This window comes from Mustela nigripes, chromosome 15 (assembly GCF_022355385.1).
Source record: "Mustela nigripes isolate SB6536 chromosome 15, MUSNIG.SB6536, whole genome shotgun sequence".
Classification (NCBI taxonomy): domain Eukaryota; kingdom Metazoa; phylum Chordata; class Mammalia; order Carnivora; family Mustelidae; genus Mustela; species Mustela nigripes.
Genome location: NC_081571.1, coordinates 76,243,784 through 76,269,724, shown reverse-complemented (window position 1 = coordinate 76,269,724; position 25,941 = coordinate 76,243,784). Strand labels below are relative to the sequence as shown.

General features: G+C 43.5%; 1 protein-coding gene across 8 annotated transcripts in view; it reads right to left on the bottom strand.

Annotated features, from left to right (window-relative positions):
- Positions 1–3,807: 3,807 nt before the first annotated feature.
- The window catches only part of TPP2 (tripeptidyl peptidase 2), a 69,763-nt gene continuing 47,629 nt past the window's right edge, over positions 3,808–25,941 (bottom strand). For 3 of the 8 annotated variants that reach the window (XM_059378161.1, XM_059378165.1, XM_059378167.1), the window contains 10 exons: positions 24,127–24,371; positions 23,799–23,877; positions 21,613–21,651; positions 16,100–16,251; positions 13,844–13,940; positions 12,491–12,621; positions 8,054–8,261; positions 7,889–7,960; positions 6,712–6,831; positions 3,808–4,776 (listed from right to left, as the gene is read on the bottom strand). In XM_059378161.1, coding sequence (XP_059234144.1) covers positions 4,687–4,776; positions 6,712–6,831; positions 7,889–7,960; positions 8,054–8,261; positions 12,491–12,621; positions 13,844–13,940; positions 16,100–16,251; positions 21,613–21,651; positions 23,799–23,877; positions 24,127–24,371 — 1,233 coding nt within the window. In that variant the 3' untranslated portion in view covers positions 3,808–4,686. Of the gene's footprint in view, positions 4,777–6,711; positions 6,832–7,888; positions 7,961–8,053; positions 8,262–12,479; positions 12,622–13,843; positions 13,941–16,099; positions 16,252–21,612; positions 21,652–23,798; positions 23,878–24,126; positions 24,372–25,941 lie in introns of those variants that run through there. The other 5 variants (XM_059378164.1, XM_059378163.1, XM_059378166.1 and 2 more) reach the window with 5 other exon arrangements.

Below are 25,941 nucleotides of genomic sequence, written 5' to 3'. Positions count from 1 at the left end.
CTGTTCAAGAGTGGTTTTGAAGATCGGGGGAATGAAAAGGACCCTCCCTTCCATCTCCGCAGGCTTCTCTTAGATCCTACAGAGAAAGACAAGAACACACCTTTTAATGGCTGGGCCACTGAGAGCAGAGAACGGAACACTGCAGGGGAAGGCTCAAGGTAATTCAGATTCAGTCAATTTGGGGTTGGAACAGACACACTGAATATTCTGGATGAGGCCCATGAAGGTCTAGGGACGGGGCACATCAGGGCCTGAGCCAGGACGAGCGCGCAGAGACACCGACTGGCAACCCAGACATCCGGCCGGGAGTGGGCAAGGAGAGGGACTGAGTGGGAAGGAGCGGACCAGCCTGTGCTGTTCCAGGGCGAAGACAAGTTCCCCGAGGGAGGGGTGACAGATCCCAGGATGGCAAAGCTCCCGCGGATGACAACTGGGGAGCTGTCACGGGAAAGGCGCCAGAGACCTGTGCCGAGCACACGCTCTGTACCATCTCGAATGTTTCTGTAAGCAGTACCTAGTTCGTTCAGTTATCTTCAGTGGATGTGGTACAAAAATTGGCCGCTATTATTGGAAACAGGAAAACTGTCCCTGGTTTTCTTTCCTTTTCTTTCTTTTTTTTTTTTTAAAGATTTTATTTATTTGAGAGATCACGCACCCGAGAGAGAGAGAGAGAGAGAGAGAGAGCGAGCGAGAGCGAGCACGCGCCCGTGCGCACGTGTACAGAGGGGGGAGGGGCTGAGCAGGGAGCCTGGATGTGGGGTCCCATCCCAAGACTCTGGGATCATGACCTGAGCTGAAGGCAGAAGCTTAACCAACTGAGCCAGCCAGGCACCCCTGTCCCTGGCTTTTTTGAGTACTATTTTACAACCAATATTAACAGTAATGATTTTATGGAGGACACTTTCTTCTAGAGCCTATTCAGATCCAGCTGTCACCATGGAGGCAGCATGATAAGGACAGAAGCAGAGGCTGACAATAGCCAAACTATGAAAAGAACTTAGATGCCCATCAACAGATGAATGGATAAAGATGTGGAAACACACACACACACACACACACACACACACACACACACACAAATGGAATACTATGCAGCCATCAAAAGAAACGAAATCTTGCCATTTGCAACGATGTGGATGGAACTAGAGGGTATTATGTTCAGTGAAATAAATCAGAGAAAGAGAATGATCATATGATCTCTCTGACATGAGGAATTTGAGAGTCAGGGCTGGGGGTCGGGGGGTTAGGGAGGGAAAAATAAGACAAGATGGGACTGGGAAGGGAGACAACCCATAAGAGACTGTTCGTCTCAGGAAACAAACTGAGGGTTGCTGGGGGGCCGGGGGGGTCGGGAGAGGGTGGTGGGGTTATGGACATTGGGGAGGGAATGTGCTATGGTGAGTGCTGTGAAGTGTGTAAGCCTGAGACTTCTACCCTTGGGGCAAATAATACATTATATGTTAATTAAAAAAAAAATGCAGAGGCTGACAAGACAGCCGCCACGTCAGGGCTTCTCACCACGTGTTACACTGATGGAGCTGATCGTTCTAGATCAAAGCAGATTTTGCCAGTCTGTAGATGTATATGCAACTTCCACAGCAAACTAACCAATATTCATTCTAAAATTTTACCATCTGTGGAAGACTTAAGTCCCCAAAGAGAAAAGTAGTAATTAGAGACAGAAGTTTTTCTTACAACTGAGAACTAGGATGTGGCTTCTTCAACCTTTAAAACAAAAGACTTGCCTGAAAATATTCATGCTTTACCAACTGTACTATTAAAAAGCTCCATTATTTAGTACCTCCTCCTGAAAACACAACACAGGTCACTTGTTTGCTTTTCAGTACCGGAGAGAGGAGGACCGGGAGGCCACGGACTCACGGCATCACCTCACGCAGGGGGCCACCAGCTGGCCTGTGGGGAGGGAGGGCCCAGCTGCTCCTGCACCTGGAGCTCCACACTGGTCTTGAAGAGTGTCTCCAAAATCCAGCGGTGGCTGAATTCTTCTTCCACATTAAAAAATTTAGCACAAAGACCAAAACCTGACGTAGAAAGTAAGAAATCAGGGAGCTCGGGAGCAACGGTGTTTTTATAGAAGTCCTATTTGAAGGATCCTAGAATTAATTGTATCTTCACCTAACTCAGAAGACAGTCTTTCAAAATAAATGTACTACCAGAAAGTTTCTAACCTTAAATTTATGTTAAAATTGGATGCTACTTTCATGCGCTTAAGAGAAAGTGTGATGTCCTAGAAAATGGGTGACGTAGTGTGTCAGTGAAAAAGCACTTGTGAAGATTTTCTACTTCCTAAGAGTAATGAGAAAACTGGCAAAAATTCTCAAAGGCAAATCTTTTCAGAAGTGTGGGAACTGGAGCGCCTGCGTGGCTCAGTTGGTTACACGGCTGCCTTTGGCTCGGGTCGTGACCCCAGGGTCCTGGGATCAAGCCCCATATTGGGCTCCCTGCTTGGCGGGGAGCCTGCTTCCCCCTCTCCCCTCTGCCTGCTGCTCCCCCTGCTTGTACTCTCTCTCTCTCTCTCTGTGAAATAAATAAATAAAATCTTAAAAAAGAAACGAAGTAGTGTGGGAACTAACCAAAGGCCTGGAGCAAGCTGAGGTGAGTTGACTCAAGTCAGATGGCTGGACCTCAGTAAGAGCAGCACACTTGGACGTTCCCAGCTGTCCTGTTCCATCCCATCTCCAGCTCCACGAATTGCCTGGAAATCCCCCAGCCTGGCAGGCCCTGGAGAGAGCCCCGCAGGAGTGGGAGCTCCTCCCACGCTTGTAATGGTTGTTCTCCAGAAAACCTCAGGGGCAAGGCCATCTTCATCTTACGAGACTCCGCTCTCTCTCAGGCTGAGGGGCCTTTTCCCGAAGGAGCGTTTGTCTTGATGATTACAGGCAACTGTGTAATTTTGTGGCTACCCGAGATGGTGAACAGTTGGGGCTAATCCAAAGGCTTAAAAGGAAAAGCTGGGAAATGAGACGTTCACAGGGGCTTTGAAACCTGACGTCCAGAAGGCCATGCACATCCTAGGGCTACACATCCTCATGAAGACCCTAAGAAGGACCCACGCTTTCACCTGTGGCTGCCCGAGGAGCTCTGTGTGAGCAGGCGGCGCTCACTAGGAATGGCCAAACGTCACGGAACAGATTCTATAATTAATAACCGACCAGTCAGTCAGTCGTCCTACCCTTTTCTAGCCCTCTCAATTTCCTGACTGGATGAACATGTAGACACGGGAACCTGCGTGACCGAGGATGAAAGTACGTGTGTTTGTGAGAGAACATACGTGTGGTTGTTCATGGACGGGCTTTAAATTCTAGAATGCTCAGAAACTGTATGCAAAATGCTGGCATACGTATCTATTTTTTCATAAAGGCTCTAATGTTTTTATCATATAAAGAGGTCAACTAACACAAAAAAACAGTTATGAGAGACTAGGTAAGATTAACTGGCAAGTCTTTTATAACAGCAAATTCTAAGGGAACAAGATTTGAAAACCATACACACATACAAACAGGTTTGCTGTCAGTGAGTAGAGGCTTTTCAATATTATCTATGTGTGTCTTTTTATTTTATGGAGGAAGGATGAGAGAAGGAAGTATAGTAGCCAGAAAAAAAAATAGTAAAAAGCCAAAAACATACACAAAAGTTAATCACATAAGAACTGGCGATATATTCAAATAATTGCATGCCTATAGGAAATACAAAGTAAATTACCTCACACTGAATTTTTTGTCTATTGATTTAATATATTATTTCTGTTCTAACCCCATATCTTATTTATGAAAAACTAAGACCAACTTTAAGAAGCTTCAATATTCACTTTTATTATTTGTAAAAAAAATTAAGGTATCAGAATGCATATGGTATATACTGTGATCTTGGTTTTGCACATTTATTCACGTGTTTTACATTATTTCAACTTTAATAAACATACCATATGTGTATCTTTACAATACCTGATAAAGATTTAGCTGTCTGGCACTTATACATGTATTATTAGTTCATTCTGATGCTCTGCATATCAAGAGGATGTTAAAAATGACCTGAAATAACGCCAAGATGAAGATTTAGATTTAGTGAAGCAGTTACGCTCCAGCAACTGCCACACATTTATTTGTGCCGGTTTTATTTTATTTTTTTACCCTTAATTGAGTGTAAACTTTTGCAAAAAAAAAAAAAGGATAAAAGAAAAAAAAAGTAAAATCTGGAAATGGAAGTTGTGTTACTTTTTAGTCCAATAAATAATTTTAGCTACGCTTAATGTAGCTTTTTAAGGCCTTCATACAATTGAAAAAATTAAAGTAGAGCATGTTAAAACCCTGTTCATTTATAAAATAAAAAATAGAATTTTACAGGTTTGCAGTTAAAAGTCACTGTTCAAAACTGATCATGCATGTATTAGCTGCAACCCAACCGAAAGTCCTTGGTGCCGGCAGTCAGGGCACAGCCTGCTGCCAGCGATGTGAGGCATTAAAAAAACACCATGATGTCAGCGGTCTAGACTTACATGTATTAAGCCACACGCCAGCAAATTCTCTGATAAATACACATCATTTTAATAATCAGTATTTGATAGCGGATCAAAACATGCATTAGACTAAAAATGCCACAAATTTGTTTTTATATCCATTCACTATAAAACTTTCTTTTTTAAAATTTAAAGTCTTGGTTCCTATTTTAGAATACACAATAATCAGGAGGATACATGATGGGGAGCCAGTTTTCAGTAAAAGACGCACAATGGGTCCATCCAAGTAACTTCATCAGCTATAACGAAACACAAAAACATATTATTAAAGAACAGATTTTTTAAGCTCAATATTCAGGGTAAATTTTGCATTTGAGAATAGTAAGGTGGTAGCATGCAAGACTTTCCTTCCATCCAACCCACTCACCAACCACACTTCCTACCCCCTGGTCTTCCTTACCATCAACTAAACTACCCAGTTTCCTACCAACCAAGCTCTACATGCGATTATGACCATTCCGGCCAACCTTCCTTCTCTCCCGTCTTTCTACCAACCTTTCTGTTTTCCTTTCTGTCTTCCTTCTGCCTAACTTGCTCCCTTCTTCCTATCAAACCAGTTGCCTTTCTTTCTTTTCTTTCTTTCGTTCTCTCTCAGTCTGACTGTAAGCCAAACACTGTTCTAGACACCGGGAAAACAGCACTAAACAAAGTCAGTCCCCACTTGCAGGACAGTTGTGTTCTATTCAGGGGAACTGAAGAATAAATAAGCTGATCAATGAACAGACGACCAAATGAGTATGTAGTTAAGCTGCATACATCAAGTAGACCAGAAGAATAAAAGCTGAAGAGACACCAGAGCCATTAGGAGATGGGACGGTCAAGACCGGGCTCTCCGGAGAGCTGATATTTATGGGGTGATTTGGAAAAGAAGAAACCTTCTATGAAAATCGGGGACAAGCTCTCCATACAGCTAGACTAGTTAGGTTCCTGGCAGAAAAGGGCAGGAAGGGGCACGGTGGCTGTTTCAGCTGAGCAGAGGAGGCACATGTGAGGGAGGCAGAGTCGGTCTGGGAAGTGTGACAAGGAATGCAACTGGGAAGAAATGCAGGAGCCAGATCCTGTGGGGCCTTAACGGGCCAAGGAAGGCGTCTGGATTTTAATTTAGACTTAATGAGATGGGGCTTCACCGGGAGGTGTCTTCAAGCCCTCTTTTCCAGCTGTGGTGTGAAGAATAGACAGGACAGGAACAGAGTGGAGGAGACACCAATTACAAACCCCGATAGGAACATCTGGGGCAGTCACCGGTTTTACCAATGTAAGAGCTCACAGATCACAGTCGACATGATGAGAATCACACTATACACATTAACAATTAGTTCCAGAAAGAGTTCTCTTAACCAATTCAAAATCTGAAGACGCTAATTTAAAATGTCTTACAATCTCAATGGAGCGGTGCACAGAAAGGTCTACGAGGGAAGAGAACCTATAGTTCACTCTAATTAGAAAATATTTCCCCAGGAACTTACTGATTGCTTTTACATCCAAAGAATAACCTTAAATAGAGGGACCAGACCTTGGCCACACTTGGCGTGACCGAGCTGCCCACCCGATCTCATATGCCCTTTAGGCACAAACTGTGCGTGTCCAGAGACAAGATGAGGCTACGATGATTTCTGTGGCGTTCATTAAGTTTTTATACTTGACCATTAACTTGTCCAGAGAGACCAGAATTTCTTATCTAGTGTTTCTAGCATCAACCACAGCATTTCTCTGCATGTAATAAAGGATGGTGTAAAAAATCACAAAATGGCCTATCATTTCAAATGAAGAATAAAATCAAATAGAAACTCTAAAAGTTCAAACATTTTAGAGTTGAGCCAACATGTATTTGAAAGGAATGATTTCTGTCTCCTTCAGAAAGAAAACTCAGTCTTCTGACTGTAATTCTAAACTTCCTAATGTACTTTTTGCCTATGTCGAAAACATTTGAGGCTAAGTTTAGGTTCTCTGGACAGGAATTTTAAAAATTTAATAATAAGAAAAGTTTAAAAAATGTAAGGAGCTTACTGGTTGTCTCTCATGCTTTTATTTTATAATTTGCACGACATGAATGAGAGTAGGAATCCGTCCTCGTAAAGTCAGTATCGCTAAGTCACTACAAGAAGGCTTTTAGCTATCTGATCACTATGTGATATCGAGGTGACATGTATCAGTGAAAATTTAATACCACTTACTTGAATACAATTTTTCCAGTTTTCTTTTGTTGGTTTTTCTTCCACAAGTTTAGTTGCAAATTTAAGGCTTCTCCCATACAATTTATGTACTAATGCATGCTTGTATGCAAATGTTAAAACCTATAATGTAAAACAAGATAAGGCTTATCCATGAAATATTTACATTTTATGGTTTATAGTTTTAATAATGAAAAAATTAAGGCCTTAATAGAAGTGCAGCTTTTAAAATGAACATTTTATATCAAGCAAATTTTAAAGATGTCTTGAAAGAACAAAAGCTGAATATCGCACCAATCAGCCTAACCGGGGGGGGGGTGGGGAATTAAAGTGTGATAAGTCACTAGCTCTTGGACTCTATACCAAACACCTCTTTATGCAAAGGAGAGCTAACATAAGTGATCATAAAAATGCAAATAGGGATAGAAGTACAAAACTATAAAGAGTCATTATAAATGACCAAAACTGCAAAGGGGGATAAAGTAAGAAAAAAAAATTAAAATAAAAAAATTATATTGTATAAGCGTACTCTGATCCTAACTCCCTTTCTTCAGCATGAGCATGACTACACTGCGGTGGGAAAACCTCAAGCATACAGGAAACCTTTTCTCCCTTCTCAGAGGTCTTTACTACAAATTATCGTAGTTCATCTAGAAAACAAGCATCTGTCTGTAAGACAAAACTAATCGCTTATGCTAGGTTAGGAGAATTCTATTTTCTTTATCTTCAGAAGAAAGGAAGATTGACAAGAACTTGTACTTGCATAACCCCTACTGTAAGAATTACAGTAGAGAGCTAAAAGAGATTTGACATTTTTATATAACCCAAATCCAAAAAGTTCGTCAATGTTCCCTTTTCTAAACTGGGTCTGAAAACTGATGAGCTATAAATCCAAATGATAATTATTTAAAAGTCAAAGAGCTGTGAGAAAAATAATATCTAAAGTAACCAGAATGCCCCCCTCTCCCCCAACAGATCAGTACATAAACAGATATGGGAAGGCATACACGCAATTTCTAGATGTTCTTAATTCTAGCTTCATACACAACCGGCTTAACCAAAAGGCCACTACACACATTCTCAAACTGTTTTCCCAACTAGTTTGGCTAAAGAGCCACTGTGCAGACAGAGAAAATGATAGTAAATGGTTCTAAAACAGGTAAGACAAAGGAGATCTCACTAAACACAATGTCTTCTTCAGAGCCCAGCTTAGCCACACTCCATATATTTTCTTCCTCTTCTGGCCAGGGAGCTGGGAAACAGTAAAGAGCAGGCAATGGGGCACAGAGGAGGTTTGTGAAGTAACCCCCAAGAACTGTGCCGGAGCAAGAAGCACAAAGATTACCTTATTGTCAAAAAGATCAGTCCATTTTGTAGTTTCCCAAAAAGTCTCCATCACAGAATCCAGAGTATTTTCTCTTTCCTCGTCCCTTCCTTCGGTGTCGCTTGAAACAGCCCCATCCTGATCCTGGGCATGAAGGAGGTGGTCGGCGAGGGCGCATCCTTTTCTACAAAGAGCGTCCACGAGGGTAGACTTCTGTTTGTCCATGTCACTGTGCGCCAAATCAGAAAGCAACGCCCAGATCGGTAAAATTCCTTAAGAACTAGACTGGTCTGAAACTAACAGACTCATGCACTATTTGCCTCAGATTTACAACGCAGAAATATTATCGTACATCAAATAAGATTCCTTATTTGTAACAAACACCAAATGAGCCACTACCTCACACATACAGATTAAATGTGTTAGGACAGCCGTATGTGGTTGAAACAGAATGCCATAAAGCAAAAGAAGGGAAAGTGTGTTCAGCTCTCAAGTCCGTCAGCTAAGTACCTCTTCCTCAGAATAGCATCTTTTAGAAAGTACTTAGATTTCTCATACAGAGCAATCATCACACATTTACGCACCGATGTAGACACGTTCTTTCAGCAGTGAACGTAACTTTCACTTACAAACAGAGCAAACACTGTAAGATGCTTCCTCCGTGCCAGAAACTGCTCTAGCACTTTTACATATTAACTCATTTACAGTCAAGACAGTTCTGAGTAAGATACTATTAATCATCGCCATTTGCAAAGGAGGAAGTTGAGGCACACAGAGATTCGTCCGAGGTCCAATGGTCAGGAAGCAGCAGATCCAGGTAGAGTCTGCTTCTAGAACCCCTGCTTTTAATCGCTACGGAAAAACCGCCTTGCGGCAGGGCAGGAATCTGTGTTCTGATGACTCCAAGTGTCCAGACAGTGCCTGGCACGGGACAGAAACTCAGTACATCACTGCTGAATGAAACGCAGTCGCAACCTGCACTCCAGGGGACAGCGGTACTCGTTAGGACACTTGCTTATCTGAGGCATTTTGTCCAACTCATGTCCCACACGTGTGGAGACAAGTGCGGAGAAGGTGCCACGGGCACTCGGACACGGATGAACGGACTAACGGTACGAATGACTCTGAAGGACTCGGGACTGGAAAATGCACATATGAAATCTGCTGGTGCTACGAAATCAACAATTTGTACAAAAGATAATGAAAATGAGAAAACAACAACTTGTTACAACCCAACAAAATTACCCACCTTAATACGTTAGCAACGTAGATAAATTTAGGCCAAAAAGGAGGCGTGAGATTTTCAGCAAAGAGTTTCAAAAGCTCGAAAGAACCAATTTCATTCTCTTTTGGGGGAAACGTGTCAGGGAACTGCTTGGTTACTTTGGACTCAGGAACAAAAGAATTTCGGAGTTGAAGGACAGGTGCACAGCTTCTCATTTACGGAGCGCTCCCCCACCCCACCCCACCCCACCTTCTAGACGCCAGCCACGTTCTGAAACGTCTTACCAGTACTTCACTTACACATTACAGCATCAACCCTAGGAGCTGGACACAATTATGGTCCCCACTGTGTGAGGAAGAAGGCGGGGCCTTGGAACAGAAGTGGATGGGCAAAGGCAGGTGGGATCACTCAGGGCAGCTGACGGGTCCGAGCCGCCCAGAGAAGGGCCGGACGGACGCAGAGCTTAGAGGGCGACCTAAGCGAGCTGTCCGTGCCAGTCCTCGGTCCAACTACCTGCCAAACCCCATAACCCAGATCTCGGATCCAATAATTCCACGTATCTGGAATATTCCTTCCCTACCCTCGTCTAACTCAGAACGGATCGGCTCAGATCAAATATTTTACCAATCCACGAGGCTTTCCCCAGTCAAATGAAATCGGCTCTTCCTACAGGCTTTCACAATTTACAGTAGTTATCGTAACTCTTCAATCACATCCCGGCCGGCACCTTCACCTTCCGCATCAGAGCACGCGCTTCCCAAGAGCAGACCGTGTCCTGGTCCGTTTTCCGTTTTTTTCATCCTCTCAGTGATACTTTACCTACAGTGTTTGCTCAGTAAACATCCGAATCAAATCTCGTTAGAGGTACCGATCAAAGGGGTAATAGCTGTATTTTAGGAAGCGCCTCAATCAGATACTTTAATGGCCTAAAACTGCAGTTCAGTGTAACGGAAACTCGATACTAGATCACGCACAAAAGCTACTATCACACTGGAGATAAGAAAGCGGCCGTCAGAACTTCCGATGCACGAGGGACTAGAGGAAAAGCAGCTTGGCACGGAAGGAGAAACAGACGCTCCACGGCGGCTCCTGGTCCGCGGCCGCCGCCTCCGGCGAACGCCAGGCCCCCGAGACCAGCTCGGCCCAGCCCAGCGGCTCCGGGCCCGCACGGGCCCTTCCGCCCAGCACGGAGAGCCGAGCCCGCGCCGGCGGGGCCCACGGCAGCCCGCGGCAGGCGCCGGCCCTGTAAGCGCCGACAAGAACCGAACCAGAACCGAACCAGCTCCTCTCGGCATTTTCACGTGTTCGCAGCCCCTTTCTAGCTTTACCCCAGCGTCGCCGACCGTCTCCGCAGCCACCATCTTTAAAGCCAGCCCCCTAGGCTACTGTCACTTTTCGCCAGCCACTGGAGTCAGCGTTGGGGAGAAGAACTGTGAGGGGAGAGGGACTCACGAGACTGACGCCACAGCTCGCCGTCTGCGGCTCGCCTCCCCCCGGAGTGAAGAGCCTCCTCTGGGGCTGGAAGCCTCAGGAAGGACAAGCCAGAACAGCAGCTGGGCTAGACGGACCTTCCCATTTACCGACATTTGTCCCGTTACTTCCTCGACGGGGGTCTGGAGAGAGGACACGGATTCCACAAACTAAGCACCAGCCGAGCTAGAAGGGGCGCGGCGGCTCCCAGCGGCTCCCAGCGGCGGCCGCAGTGAGGCCACGGCAGCCTCAGCAGGGCCTCGGTTCCCGGCAAGAGTTTCTCATGCACGATCAAGGCCGGACTCCTCCTGCGACGGGATGAGCACGGAATGGAATTCAGGAAGGAAGCGCGGTGCAGACTGGTCCAGCGAGAAACCAGGGGCCCCCGGGGACAGGAGACGCACGAAAAGGACTGCGGGCTGAGGCGCAGACCTTGAAGACCCGGAGACAGGGGCTCTCAGCAGGGAGCAGCCACGGAGGGGAGGACTCGGGCTGAGACAAAGGTTGGCCTCGGAGCGGGGGGGGGGGGGGGGTCTCTGTCCCCTCTGACACGAAGGACAGCATGACGAGGGGCGAGGCGGAGCGGATGCCCTAGTTGTCTCTGAGAAAGACATGAGGCAGGGAATCCTCTCAAGATGGGCGGGAACGCAAGCGGCTGCTCACCAGCAAGAAAAGGCCCAGCTCGGAGAGACCCGGCCTGAATCCGGCTCTCCCGTTTGCTCTTCGGCAGCCAGCGGGTAAAAAGGCCGCTGCTTGGCACGTTACATAGAAGGTTCAGTTTAAATGAGGCAATACACTCCAAATATCCCCAATAATCCTTGCACGTCACTGGCGTGTCAGAAATGGACAACAAAACAGCCACGTTTGAATGATTCCCTCAGAGGGTGGGGAGGGCGCAGGTCCCGCGCACAAGCCAGTCTGAGGAACTTCATTCTGCCCGAAAACTACCACGTGCAGATTGCCAAGAGCTGCAACGAGCGAGGCGACACCCAGAGCTTCGGCGCTTCCGAATCAAGGACTCCACAGAGCAGCGCCTGCCTGAGGCCGAGGGAATGGCTGTAGCAGCTCCAGGAAGACGCGCGGTTTCTACCCTCGCAGGTGACGGCCTCTGAGTGAAAATTACCCAGGGGCAGGAGGGAGAGCTGCTCCCGGGAGTGCTCCCGGGATACGGTCCTGAGAATTCAAGGAAGGCGGAGGCTCCGGTGGCTGAGGGACTGTCACACCACGTGCGGAGCCATAAGCTCGCCCACCCGCGCCCGGCGACGCCGCTCTGCTCACGCCTGCGCTGGCTTCTTACAGCGCAACCATAACCCCCTGCCCCTCACCCCTGCAATACCGTGACACCGGCTCCTACCTCAAGTTGCTGGCGACGGTTTCAACCTGACTTTATTTCTATTTGTGTTGCCGGACATTACAAACTAAATCTGGGCTTTTCATGCTATTGGCCAATGAACAGTTTAGAAATTAATCTTTTTTGCCTTCTCCGTATGTCCAGCTGCCACAAATCCCCAAGGGGCGGGACTGTCTGATCCCAGCTACCCAAGTCTCTCCACACAATGGACCTGGCGGCCAAGAAAGCAAGCTGCTTCTCTTCTGCTTCATCTCAAACAACTAAGAAAATTATCACGAAATAGCTAAGGGTGGAACATCCAAATACTGATAACTCCAGGGACAGAACAAGCCGGAATAGAAGAATACTCTCATTAATTTTAAAAAAGTAACTAAGAATGAGATGCAAGAAAGATTATTTACTGGTTAGGTACTTTTTTATAGTAGCTGCATCGGGCCTGGGGTCAGTCTTCATGGCCATATAAACCGCTAGGGCCGTTTGGTCTATATGAGAAATAACAGCATCCGCAGCTTCAACAATTTCATTAAGTCTTTTCATCCGCTCCTAGGGAGGAAAAAAAGAAGAAATAAGAAATGGATGTTTCGGGGCGCCTGGGGGACTGTCGTTAAGCGTCTGTCTTTGGCTCAGGTCGTGATCCCGGGGTCCTAGGATCGAGCCCCGCATCGGGCTCCCTGCTCAGCCGGAAGCCTGCTTCTCCCCTCTCCCACTCCCCCTGCTTGTGTTCCCTCTCTCGCTGTGTCTCTCTCTGTCAAATAAATAAATACAATCTTAAAAAAAAAAAAAAAAAAAGATAAAGAAATGGATGTATCAACGAGTCCCTTCATTTCTGTCGTCCCAACCATGACAGTCACAACCCAGCAGAGGGGGCGGGGCAGTCTGCTCACAGCCCAGGGCGCTCGGTGCTGTCCCTCCTGTGACTGCCACAACATCAGCATCACCAGAAAACCTGAGCTTGGATGGGAAAATACCCAAGACACATTCCCCATTGGGACTTGATGGTGAGGGTAAGCCCGATAAAGATTCCCAGAAATGTAGTGTTTTCTACCAAGGCAACTCCTTTTCTGGGCATCTTAGAAACCCAATTGGCTCCATTACTCCAGTCACACACCACATGAAAACAGAAGGGAAAAAAGCACCTGCAGAGGAACATTCTCCCTGGTTTATTATTAAAACCACAAAGATGGGAGCAGACAAGAATAGACCCAGTGGAGTCTAACTACGATCACCGCGGTGCTTGCGGTGCTCCCCTCGTGAGTCTTGGAGGTTTCCTTTCAACCTTCAAATTCACTCTGAACCCCTGATAATTTCTAATTGTTCATGGCTTGCGCTTCCCTACTGGCCAACATTATTAATGAGAGCTGTTAAGACAGTTTGGAACGATGGCCAATTCTTGAAAATTAGAACAGTAACAAAGTTAATGCAAAGTAGGAGTTGTTCCTCTGCTGCAGGTGTTTACCTGTGCCGCATCTGCCGCAGGCCAGGACCCCTGCCCTGGAGGTGAATGTCAGAAAAGCAACCCTGGGTACATGTTCCCTGCTACTCCTCCCACTGACCAAAAACAGGAGCGGGAATTCTAAGCTGAACTCATAGTAACAGCTAAGTTCTATATTTACCTTAATGAGAATAGTTAACAGAACATTCAATGTGACGGAATGTTTGCATTTGACAAGAGCAAAGACAAATATAAGGCTGCACTTTTATTCAACGTATAAACTTTACCTAATGTTACAAACAAAATGAAATATTAAGAATGGACATGTCCCACCTTTTCAGCGTCCAACTGATGAAGTCTTGCAACATACAGAGGAAGATAATTAGGATATGTTTCTTTCAATTCATTATAAATGTCACTAGAATCCAGCCTATGTATATAAGAAAGAGAGAAATGTTATATTTCGTTTCTGTTAGAAAGGAAACAATTTCTGTCTTCCCTATTATTTAACATTGCTTTAAAGCTCCAGTCCATAACATAAAGCATCAGTCTGAAATACAAATTTCTTTACTGACAAGAATTATCATTATATGCAGGTAGTATAAATATGCTTAACCTAGAAAAAAAAAATCAAACTGGAGGCATCAAGTTTTCATATATGCCAGGTATAAATGTATAGAGAGGAGGAAAAAACAATCAAATAGCAAGAAAGATGAAAAGCTCTAGAAATGTCTATAATGTATAAGAAAAACGTATACTTTTCTGAAAAATCTGAAGTTTCAGATGAATGAAGAGACATTCCATGTTCCTGGATGGGGAAGCTGAATAAAGCTGACGGCATGGGTGAGGGGAGCAGTGGCCCAGGCTCTTCCTGGCTTCCCTCGCCTGCCCTGAAACCACTTCCTGGGCGGGGGTGACAGGGGCCCTAGTGGTCTCAGCAGTGCCATACCCAAGGCAGGCCCTCTGCTCCCCTCAACCCCAAACATCCACTCATCACTCCGGAGGTCTCGGCGTGAGGCTCCCACATGCCCGGCAGCTCCTCCCCGGAAGAGAGTCCTCTGTCCGGGAGCCGGGGGGCGAGGGCGCCCCGTGTTCCGGCCGCAAGCGGCCTGGTCCCTGAGCTGCAGTGGGGAAGCAGGGAGCGGCCTGGGCTCAAGTACCACAGACTCTCACTTTTCTCCCTGAACTATAGATGTTTCTTCATCCTTTGCTGTATGCCTTTACATCAACTCCGGAGGTTTTAAAAGGCTGATTTAAAAAAAAAAAAAAAAAAGATTTTCACTGGTTTCCAGAGAAGTGGGCTCCTGGGACTCCTCACACTGCCATGCCAGACGTCAACCTTTGCCATTTCGCTTTTGAAGGATTTACACGGTATTTTCAGCTGTTTACGACATCCTACAATCGATCGGAGACTGACGTACAGACTTTGGTTTCTGGTGGAGATACAGCCTAGGTTTAAGTGCAAAGGTCAGCCTGAATGTAGACGGACCCTGGAACTGCTCAATCCCTGGGAATTAGTTTCATGACACGATGACGTCTGTTCTCTAGAACAGCTCAGGACTGCAAGGTCGCACCCGTTCAGCTGACGAGGACTCCCACAGGAACGCGGTGGTGACAGAAATACCGCATAACACAAATGGAAAAAGCAACCCCTATGACTACAGAGAATAAATTTCCACCATGTAAAAAGTAAGCTGAAAGTCAAAAAATAAGCTGAGGGAAAATGTGTACAAGTACAGCAAAGCCTTAATATCTTTTATGTTAAAAAGTTAAATGAAAAATCTGATGTCCCAATAGAAAAATAGCACAAGACACGTTCAGCTGACAAGAATGCGGTGACAGTTTTTAAAAGCCTCAAGTTTCGTAACTTAAGAAATGCAACTTAAGACACGATAATGGCTTTTTCTTTTCTCGCCATCTATCAGCAAGGCCTCGTTTCCAATTCCACGGCATCACAGGCTCCGCCATACACCACTGGAGGGAGTAGAAATTCTGATATTCCCTCTAGAAGGCAATATGTCAAAACATAGCAGGGCAATTTTTAAGTGTTAATAATACTGATTCTCAATAATTATACTTTTAAGATGTGATCTGATGGATATTTAAAGAAACTACATGTGTAAAAATGTCCATCACAGCACCACAGAGAAAAGATATAAAAAAGTGAATGTCAATTAGAGTATTTAAGTGGGTTACATTTCATCCACAGGACTGCAAACCACATAGTCATTAAAATGGTATTTTAAAGGACTATTAAATGACCTAAGAAATGCCAAAAATCACATAGTAATTGGAAAACTAGGACACAACATCATTCACACTGCTACATGCAGAACTACAGAGAAATAATCCTAGGACAATGATTACCTCTGGAGAGTAGGCAAAAAGGTGATTTTTATTTTTTTCTTTATGCTTTCCAGTAAAATTCTCTTCCAAGAGCAAATCAGAATTAAGTGGTTAAAATAAAACCCCCTGTAACCCTGCCACCCACCGTTAACATTCTGAATACAGTCCATGCTCATATACACCACACTGCTTTAAACTGGGAAAACAAAAGTAAATAGAGGCCGAAAATCCACTAAAACTTACTTTGTCATCCACTGAATTTTAAGATCTCGTAACGCTTCAGTAAACTCTTCTTTTAAATCTTTCTCCTTTTCTGAATCTTTTTCTTTGTCTTTGCTGCCGTTCTTAGTCTTTGTTGGTGGAGGTATTAAGTAGTAATGAACAGGGATCACATCCTATGAAAGTGGAGAGAGTCTCAGATTAACACACTTAATTTTACATATTTTAAAATCATCTTCAATACTGAGTATCTCAGAACACAGGTTGCCCTGAGTTGTGCTACATCATATTCCAGATCCTAAGGGCTACAACATATGAAAAATCCCAATCTATGATCAAAGGAATTTTCTCCCAAACTTTAAAGTACTCTTGCTTTTAAATCCTCTTTAAAATAAAGATTTATGTAAGGGGCATCTGGCTGGCTCAGTCAGTGGCGTGTGCGACTCCTGATCTGGGAATTGTGAGTTCCAGCCCCACAATGGGTGTAGAGATTACTTAAAAATAAAATCTTAAAAAAAAAAAAAAAATAGTGGAGGTAAGAACAAACTTTCCTCCATGAGTGTGTGCGATATTCTTAGCTTTACTTGCCACACTGGATTACAGACAGTACTACCTACCAAAGACTACTACGAAGCTTTCACTTGTTCTACTTGAGAAAGGAAGGAAATAACTTGGAATTTTAAAAAAGATCCTCTTTTCTATATAAATTTAAAGGGAAGTTTCTTCATTCAATCAAGAGGACTTTCTGAGGGCCTGAGACATGCCACGTAATGCTCTAAGAGGTGCAGACAGCCATGCAGACAAGGCCCTCTCCGCCCGGGAACGTGTCCCGGTGGGGGAAGACAGACAACGTCAGGTAGCTCGGGGTCTCAGAGGATGTGCAGGAAGCGGAACGGGACGCAGGGACAGAGAGCGGCTACTCGGGGAGGTGGGAGCAACGCGGACAAAGTGGTGCCGGGAATTCCCGCTGAACAGGGAATATGCGACCTATGTGAATGAGGCTCGGCGGCCTTCATTAACCCAACTGAGGAGAGGACGCGTGTGAAGACGGCAGGTGGGCGCGTGCAAAGCCCTGAGCTTGAGCACCCGGCACGCGCGGCGGGACGCACTGGGCACGGGGGCAGCAACCACAGGCGGCGGGGCTGAGACCATCGGACCAAAATACAGATTTTACTCTAAATGCAGGGGAGTTGTAGGCAAGGCAGTGAACATGAGTCAAGATTTCTATTTTTGCTTCCTGACTCTGCGTCCTATATGGATGAGCAATGTTGGTTTGTTTTTAAGAATTCTTCCTACTATTCGGAGAATGGACGGTAGAGGGCGGAAGGCGAGGAGGAAGACAAGTGAGGCGGGGAGCCTGGATTCCCAACACTGCTCGGACTTAAGAGCAGGCTGTACAAGAGGAGGAAATGGACGGATCGGGCAATCCATGAAGGCAGAGTCGACACTGCCTGCTGATGATGCTTAAAACGAGGGGACAAATGAAACCGGGCAGGACGAGGGAGGGGAGGAGGAAGCCCAGGCTTGGAGCCAAAGCATTCCGCGGTCTCAGAGAAAGCTGGGGAGTGAAGGAGACGGACACCGGAGGGGCTCCCTGGACAAGCCAGCGGGACGGAAGAGGAGTGATCCACCAGTGACAACAGCGGAGGGGGTGGCAGGGGCAGGAGGACACGGTGGCAGAACTGTGCAGCAGTGGCTGGTCCCCGCCACGAGAGACGTGCAGTCTCCGTGGACAGTGGGGGTGAGGGCCGCCCCAGAAAGATGCACGGAGAACAGGAAGTAAAGCAGCACAGACAGCACCTTTGAGAAGTTCTGCTTTGAAAAGAGCAGAGAAATGTGTATTTATATCTAATTACATCTATTTTGATCTATTCTATTAAAGCACGGAAATCTCCCCTTGCGAAAACTAAGGCAGTGTCTGGGAAATGAAATCCTATATCAGACTGGCTAGCTCTAGCTCTGGCACAATAGCTAGCTGCCCTTCATTAAAAGACAAAGTCAATTTCACCAATTCTAGCTTCAAGTTTATATTAAAAATGCTTAATTAAAACCTTTTTTGTTTAAATTAACATTTCTAAAATTGGGGAAAAATATGTTACCGAAACTTTTATTTTCCTAATCATAGTAATTTCAGAAAAAAACTTTATACAGGTAGAGACAAAAAAATAATATTGCAAGCCCCACCTTGCCCTAAACAGGATTTTTAGGTGTAAATACAATGTGCATATGCCCATGTTAACAATTTTCACAACTATATTTTATTTTGGGGTATAATTATAATAGCAAATATAAGGAACCACTGATGCAGTAGTTCTAATAGCCTTCCACCATCAAACGGTAACTGTGCCTTCAGTCTGACTCAGGTGAAGCGCCCATAAAACCTCTCCTGTGGCAGAACCACACAAACCCACTTTCAGGCATCTCAGCACCATGCTCGGAGGCCAGGAGCCAGCGCGCCTGCAAGCCAAGGTTGCCTGTGCAGCGTGAGACGGGACAAAGCAGTGGGCTCTGCTTGGAAAAGCTCCTTAGGACCCTGCTACCCATCCGTCTTCCTTCCTCTTGAGTTCACTTTTCTAGGTGGGCACTGCTGGGGTGAAAAGCGACTGCAAGATCAGAGTTGCTGAAGAACCATGAAGCTCTTACGGGAACAGATCGTTTCAGGATCATCTGTGCAGCACAGATAATATACTGAAGAATTCGAGGGGCAGAGACAGCCCCCAACAGTTACCCTCTGTTCACACAGTCCTGTACTTCCACTGTACTTGGTGGGGATGCCGCCTGCCTGGAGGAGGAGTCCCCACAGTCCATGCTGATTCTAACCTAACGTGAGCCTCCCTTAGTTCCCCTGCCTCCTTGACTGATTAGGGAGAGAGGCAACTTTCAGGATGGGAAGGAAGTCTCGTTGTGAGGCAATGCCTCTTCTGAAGCTCAAAGGTAAGGCATTTGCTATTATGTTTGAGTACAGAAGAGAGAACACAGAACTGAATTTAAAATAAGCAATCCATTAATTTATGATTAACAATAAACTCTAAGAAAGATCTATAAACAGAAAGAAAACCTGTACCATGATAGTCATAAACTATCACTAAAGATTAAAAGCATAAGAGACAGGGAGAGTTTGTGATGAATGATCTTAGGGAGGAAATCAGGGTTTTCTGATCAGCATTTTATATATTAAATATCTCAAGTTAGCAATTATAACTGTTACTATAATCCTAAAAATATTTGAGGACAGTAACTTTATTACTATTCAAAATTACAAACACGGTAATTTTAACTTCTAATCAAAAGAAAAATGGAGGGTTTTTTTGTTTTATCATGTTCGCCTCTTTTTGTGGTCAGTATTTTTTCAATTCGCTTCTCAAGGACTTAGTATAGGGTTAATTTAATGGAAATCATTTTGTACCATTAAATCTTGAGCAACTTTGATTATGATTTAAAAAGCGAGTCAAGAGCAATCTTCAGATCAGAAATGCTGAAGTTCTCTATAGTAGATACTTAACAGTAAGTTTTTCTAAAAAACATATTATTTCCGCTATTCACCAAGCATTTTGACAGTGTCTGAACAATATCCTTGAAAGTTAAATCTACCTGCAAAACTCATAATTATTCTTTGGATAACATAATGCCTTTTAATTTTTGGTTCAAAAATTATAATTTCCTTAGTTCTTAAATTATTAACTAAATTCAAAACTTTAATATCTTTATACAAACTAAAACAGCTATTTTAAAGATCAAAATCATACTGGAATGCTATTTATCATCTGTTAAAAGTAACTATATTCTTTCATATGAAAATGAACCTAAAAAAGGTAAACTGCATTTTCCAAATGAAAAGTCACTGAGACCCAAAGGACAAACCCATCGAGGATTATGCACCAAAGGCTGGTTGGCATTTTGTCTGGCAATAAATTAATATATAGATCTTTTTGGCAATGAGACTGTAAGACCAGGAGAACCGAGAAGAGGTAACTCTAGTTGCCCAAGTTTGTTATATGTAAAGCTTTCCTAACCATCAAATAATAAATTTCTTATTCACTTAATAGCTTCCTATCTTATACAACCTGATCCAAACAAAATCCACCAACACTCCCTAAAAGATCAACCCCAAAATATACAATAGGAAGAAAAAACCCCAGTATGATTTTGTGATAAGCATCTTCTATTTTTAATGGGCTCCTAGAAAACATTTTCTTCATTTTCTAAAGCAGTGGCTTTCAAGCTATTTTCAGGATGACCCAAAGATAAACTAATCTATAAATAAAAAGAAATTTGTTTTATGAGTCTGATGAGTGACATTTACTACTTTATTTTGTTTTCATGTTAAAGCTGGTTATATTTCATTAAATGAATGTACACGGCTCAGAAACAGGCTGCAACGTTCAGCCCACAGTGAAGCAGATATTCCTTTAACTGGAAAGAGGATTCCCAGTGGGGCATTTTGTTTGAATAAAGTGTTTACCATTACATAACAATACAGACATTACAGAAGTTCTCTTTAATAAACACACTCCATCTGTTCTAAAATGGTGATCCCTAGTTTCACATCACTGCGAATTAAGAAAGACCTATCTTTTATTTATACCTTAAAACACAAAATCTTAACGATGCTTCTCGTCTGAACAGGAGAAATCAGTAACATCCTGAATGAAGCCGGACAGCTGAGTATGTGTATCCCTTCCACTAAGTACCTAAGAAATAGAATTCTGCTTTTGTTTTGAGTGAAATTTGGCTCTCGCAGTCAATCAGAGATTGTCTAATAAGTTGTAGGGAAATTATGTCTTAAGCCTGTTTGTATTCTTTGAGTCAATTTTAACCTGGGGTGGAAAGTCCTTATTTCTGTTCCCACCACCCACTGCTCTGTCTCTGCTCCTCCAGCATGATGACACAAGAGCAGGAAGAAACTTTTTTTCAAATTCCTTCATAGTATTTTATTAATCATATCATCCAATTTAAGAATGTTTCTGGGGCGCCTGGGTGCTCAGTGGGTTAAGCCTCTGCCTTTGGCTCAGGTGTTGGTCTCAGGGTCCTGGGATGGAGCCCCGCATTGGGCTCTCTGCTCAGCAGGGAGACTGCTTCGCCCCCACCCCCCACCAAATAAATAAATAAAAGTCTTCAAAAAAAAAGTTTTTGGACTTTATAAATAAATTAAAAAAAAAGTTTTTGGACTTTAAAAGACTTATATAGTTTTGACTTATATAGCTAAGAAAAAAATTACATTAATTTCTCTGTAGGATTTTAGATATGTAAAATTTCAAATACTATTTGGCCTATCTGTAGCTAAGAAATGAATAGCATTAAATTTTTTTTCTAGACACACATAACAGGGGTCCTTCCAGCAGTTTATGGCAGGAAAAAAACTTCAGGAAAGCAGTACTTCAACACTGACAAGCTAAAAGCACTATACTGCAGAACTTAAAGAAAGGAAACCAAGAGAGAGATGTTTTTAACGATTTATAATAGGTGACAGAAAAGAAGTTTAACTAATATGCAAATAAGGCTTTAAGACATCTTTTTCAAGAACTGACAATCAGTACCTTTTTAAATTTTCCTTGTCGTTTTGCTGCAGACTGCCCCTGGGAGTTAGAAGGACATTCTGTAAGAAAACATGCACAATCTACACGGGATGGAGACACCGTCTGTCTAATTCTAATTGTCTTCCAGTTTATGTCCCACCTGCATTTGTCTCCGTAAGAAGGGTCAGGTCTACGATCAAAATGGCAGGCTTTTAAAGAAAGGGACATTGCCACTTTCACTTTAATAAAAATGTAATTAAATAGGTAATGCCTAAGGGCAGATGTTTTCAACTCTGTATTTAAAAAATTGAGCACAGCAGAATCTGTTAGTTATCAAAAAGCTTTTAAAAACATTAAATTGTAGCTGACAGTCCAGAGTCTGATTTCAAGAAAGTCACAACAATCACACATGCCCGGGCATCATCACATTCAAGGTGACCACGAAAGGCAGAAGTGAAACAACACTCACCTTCCCAACTACCAAACCAGTGAGAAACACACAGTATGAGTTAAGATTAAACAAACTAGGTGCTGACAAGTGCAATGAACTCTATGCCTTTAGGTTTTGCTCTCTCTCAAGAAAATCTACCCGGTAAGTAGTCACCTGGTAAATAGCTTGCAGTTAATCCCATTCTTTTATAGTTTACGCCTCTGTAAGAACATTAGGAAGTAGTAACTACCTCTGACTGGCTAAAAGTGCACTTTCAGTGACAATGCTTTTCTGTCATAACCGTCACAAGAAGTAGACACCTGAGAAGAGTTATGTGGGTGAGAACCCCATCTCCCCATCCAGGGAGCCCACAGTTGGAAGCAGCCCTGCTGCCCAGGAAGTGAAGCCTACAAAAAAAAGACCAGGACCTTTTAAATCCATACGTCTATGAATTCCAGTGTCGTTGACTACTGATTAACTTCAAATGACACTAAAGTGTATCTATAAATAAGTACAGTTGACCCCTAGACAACATGGGGGCTGGGGACACTACTGTCCCACCCAGTTGAAAATCCTTGTACAGACTCCCCCAAAACTTAACTACAAACAGCCTATGGTTGCCTGGAAGCCGTAACAATACATACACAGTCAAGTGACATATTATTTCATATATATTCTTAGATTAACAGTAAGCTAGAGAAAATGTTATTGAGAAAATCACAAGGAAGAGAAAATATATTTACAGTACGCTACTCTATCTACCGAAAAAGAGACCCCACATGTAAGTTGACCGCGCAGTTCCAACCCGTGTCATTCATGGGTCAACTGCAGTATCGACTGAAATGACACTCAAGAAATGTCAGGGCAAACCGTTTTTTAGAAGCACAGAATTCCCAAGTTACGCCTCTAAGACAGCAGTAAGTGACCTCTGGTTCAATAGTGGCAAGAAGTATACTTGTTAAGATGCAAGAAATCTATTCCATCTTGGTGTGGGTATTTATGATTCCAGCATCAGGTAGGAGACCACTATGTAAGATCTGATGCTAAGGAGAAATGTAAAACTGTAAGAATGACAGCTTCTATCCGCATCGAGCTACCGTGCGACAGAACGTGACAGATCCACGTTAACACTATTCCCGTAATAAATGTGCAATGAAAACAGATGGAAAAGTTAAAATAAGTACCTATCCAGTTGTAATGTTTATCTCTAATATGTCACAACCAGAAACATGTTTTTAATGGCATAATTTTAAAGCTATATAATAAAAGGCAATGCCAAAAGAAGTATCTCCTAATTATCTACACAACTACGGAAAATTCTAACTAAGAGAAAGGTCTGTACAAGTGAGAAAAATACTGCTCGTTAGAAATGTTTTGACTGGTTTTCTAGAAGTAACCCAAGACCCGACATTTTTATATCCACAATATTATGTTGGTTAAAATTCCATAAAATGTTTTAACTTCAAACATCCCATTCACTTAAGGCAAGTTTAATCTGGACCTACATGTTTCAAAGGGAGCTCAGGTATATTAGCCATGTAAGGTAGGACCAGTTCAGGGCCCAAGTACTTAGGCCTGGAAAAAAAAAAAAACAAAAAACTAAATATTTTAAAATACAATCAAATATTAATTGACCTTTGGGAAAACACTACTCAATTTTTTTTCCCCCCAGGAAGAGCTTCTCTTTAATGCGTTAAGTGTGGGATTAATTCCCATCTTTTAAAGGAATGGAAATTTTGGAATAGGTAATTTCAGTGTTAAAAAAAAAGATACTTACAGCTTTCTTCCCAAGTTCAGTCTTGGATAATGTTAAGGATCCTGCAAGGTAGCATCCAGGTCCTGCCCCTTTAGGTATTCTAATAAGAAAGTTCAAAAGAGAAATAAAAGGAACTAAAGAGAAAGTCTCAGAAAGATAATCAAGGGGCCAAACATCAAAACAATTGCATTCTGAAATAATTCCCATAGCTCGGTTTTCAAAAATCAAAGGGAGAAACAATCTTACTCTAAAATGGTTGACAACATAAATAAACTGAGCTCAATGTAATGAGCTCACATGAAAAACTTGCAGTAGAGACACACTAAGTGTAAGCAACACTATCACTTACTTGTCATCTGGTAAGGAGGTAACAAAGAATGGTTGGTTATATTTGGGTGGTAATGTCAAATTACTTGATTTCTTCTTTCCTAGAAGTGCAAGACTATGATTTTCATGAATATCTAAGCTCAAGGTATTAGACAACCTATGAGAAACTATGAATGGAAGATCTTTAAGACGTTCCAAATCACTGATCTGCTCATGACGAATCTGTAGTCGGATTGTATAATCTCCTTTCTCCAGTTTCAAAGAATACTAAAAAAGACAAGGAACATTTGGAAAAAGAAAAGTCAACAGAAATTATAGTAAGGGGATAAACGGGAACAGTTACCACGTACAGAGCACTTACACTACGTGAGGAACAGTGTGCGTGTGCACGCACACACGCAAACACCTACACACAAGGGCCTGAACGTGCAGGTGAGGAAGCAGGCCCAGGAACATCACTTGAACAGTCCAAGACCCCGTGCACAATAAAGGATAAAGGAGCTGAAGGCAGGTATGGCTCCTGAGCCCTCAATTTCCCACATCAGGCTACGCCCATACTCTCAGCTAAGTCAGTGTCTTCTCAAGACTCATAAAAGCAATGTTCCTCTAGTTCGTGAGTCCTCAGAAACATGCAAAAACCACCACCAAAGGGGTGCCCAGGTGGTTCAGTCATTAAGCATCTGCCTTCGGCTCAGGTCATGATCCCAGGGTCCCAGGATCGAGGCCCACACGGGGCTCCCTGCTCCTCCTGCTCCCACTCCCCTGTTTATGTTCCCTCTCTCTGTGTCTCTGTCAAATAAATAAATAGTATCTTTGAAAAAAAATAAATAAAACAACACCAAAACGAGCAATATAACACCTAAGACAAATATATACACATGTGTATACACAACTGGTCATCTTTATGTCACAACCAAAGTGCCACACACCTCTTTATCACAGACGGGAAAAACGGAACCGGCAGAGATGGAGGAGCACAGACCCACTCGGCTCCTCCTAGCTAACCTGCCAGGAGCACGGCATGCCGTTTCCTCTGAGATTTTAAAAGCAACAAAGTAATGGCACTGCAATAACCCAGTCTGTACTGTGATGTGACCCGGCTTAAAGGAAATCATTCCCTGACTAGTTAACTGAAAAAAACCTGCACAAATTATTTTCACTATTTGGCATAAAATTATACATGTTACAGGAAACACCTCATTTCTTTGTGACAATGTATTAATCAGGGATGAAACTTCTATAAACTGCATGATTAAGGGGCACCTGTGTGGCTCAGTCAGTTGAGTATCTGCCTTCGGCTCACGTCAGGATCCCAAGGTCCTGGGATCAAGCCCCGCACTGGGCTCCCTGCTCAGTGGCAAACCTGCTTCTCCCTCTCCCTCTGCCCCCTCTGCTCGTGATCTCTCTCTCACTCACTCACTTTCTCTCTCAAATAAATAAAATCTTAAAAGCAAACGAAAAACCCTACGTGATTCAAAGTTTTTCTCCTTTCATACAATAGTGCCAAGCACTGTGTTGAGTACACAGCTGTCTCAGGAAGAAATCAATCTGGAAGTTCTAATAAACACTTGGCACTGCCATACAGTGCGTTTCATCCCGTTCAGACCATGGATCATTTCAAGATGCTAATATCATCTTAGATGATTTGCTCTCAGCCTTCATGTGGTGGAAGCAGTGGGGAGAAAGAAGAAATAATTAAAATTAAAAGGTACACCAGGGGTGTCTAGGTGGCGCTGTCGGTGAGCGTCTGACTCTAGGTTTCAGCTTGGACCTGATCTCGGGGTCAGGAGACTGAGCCCTGTGTTGGGCTTTGAGCTCAGTGCATAGTTTGCTTGAG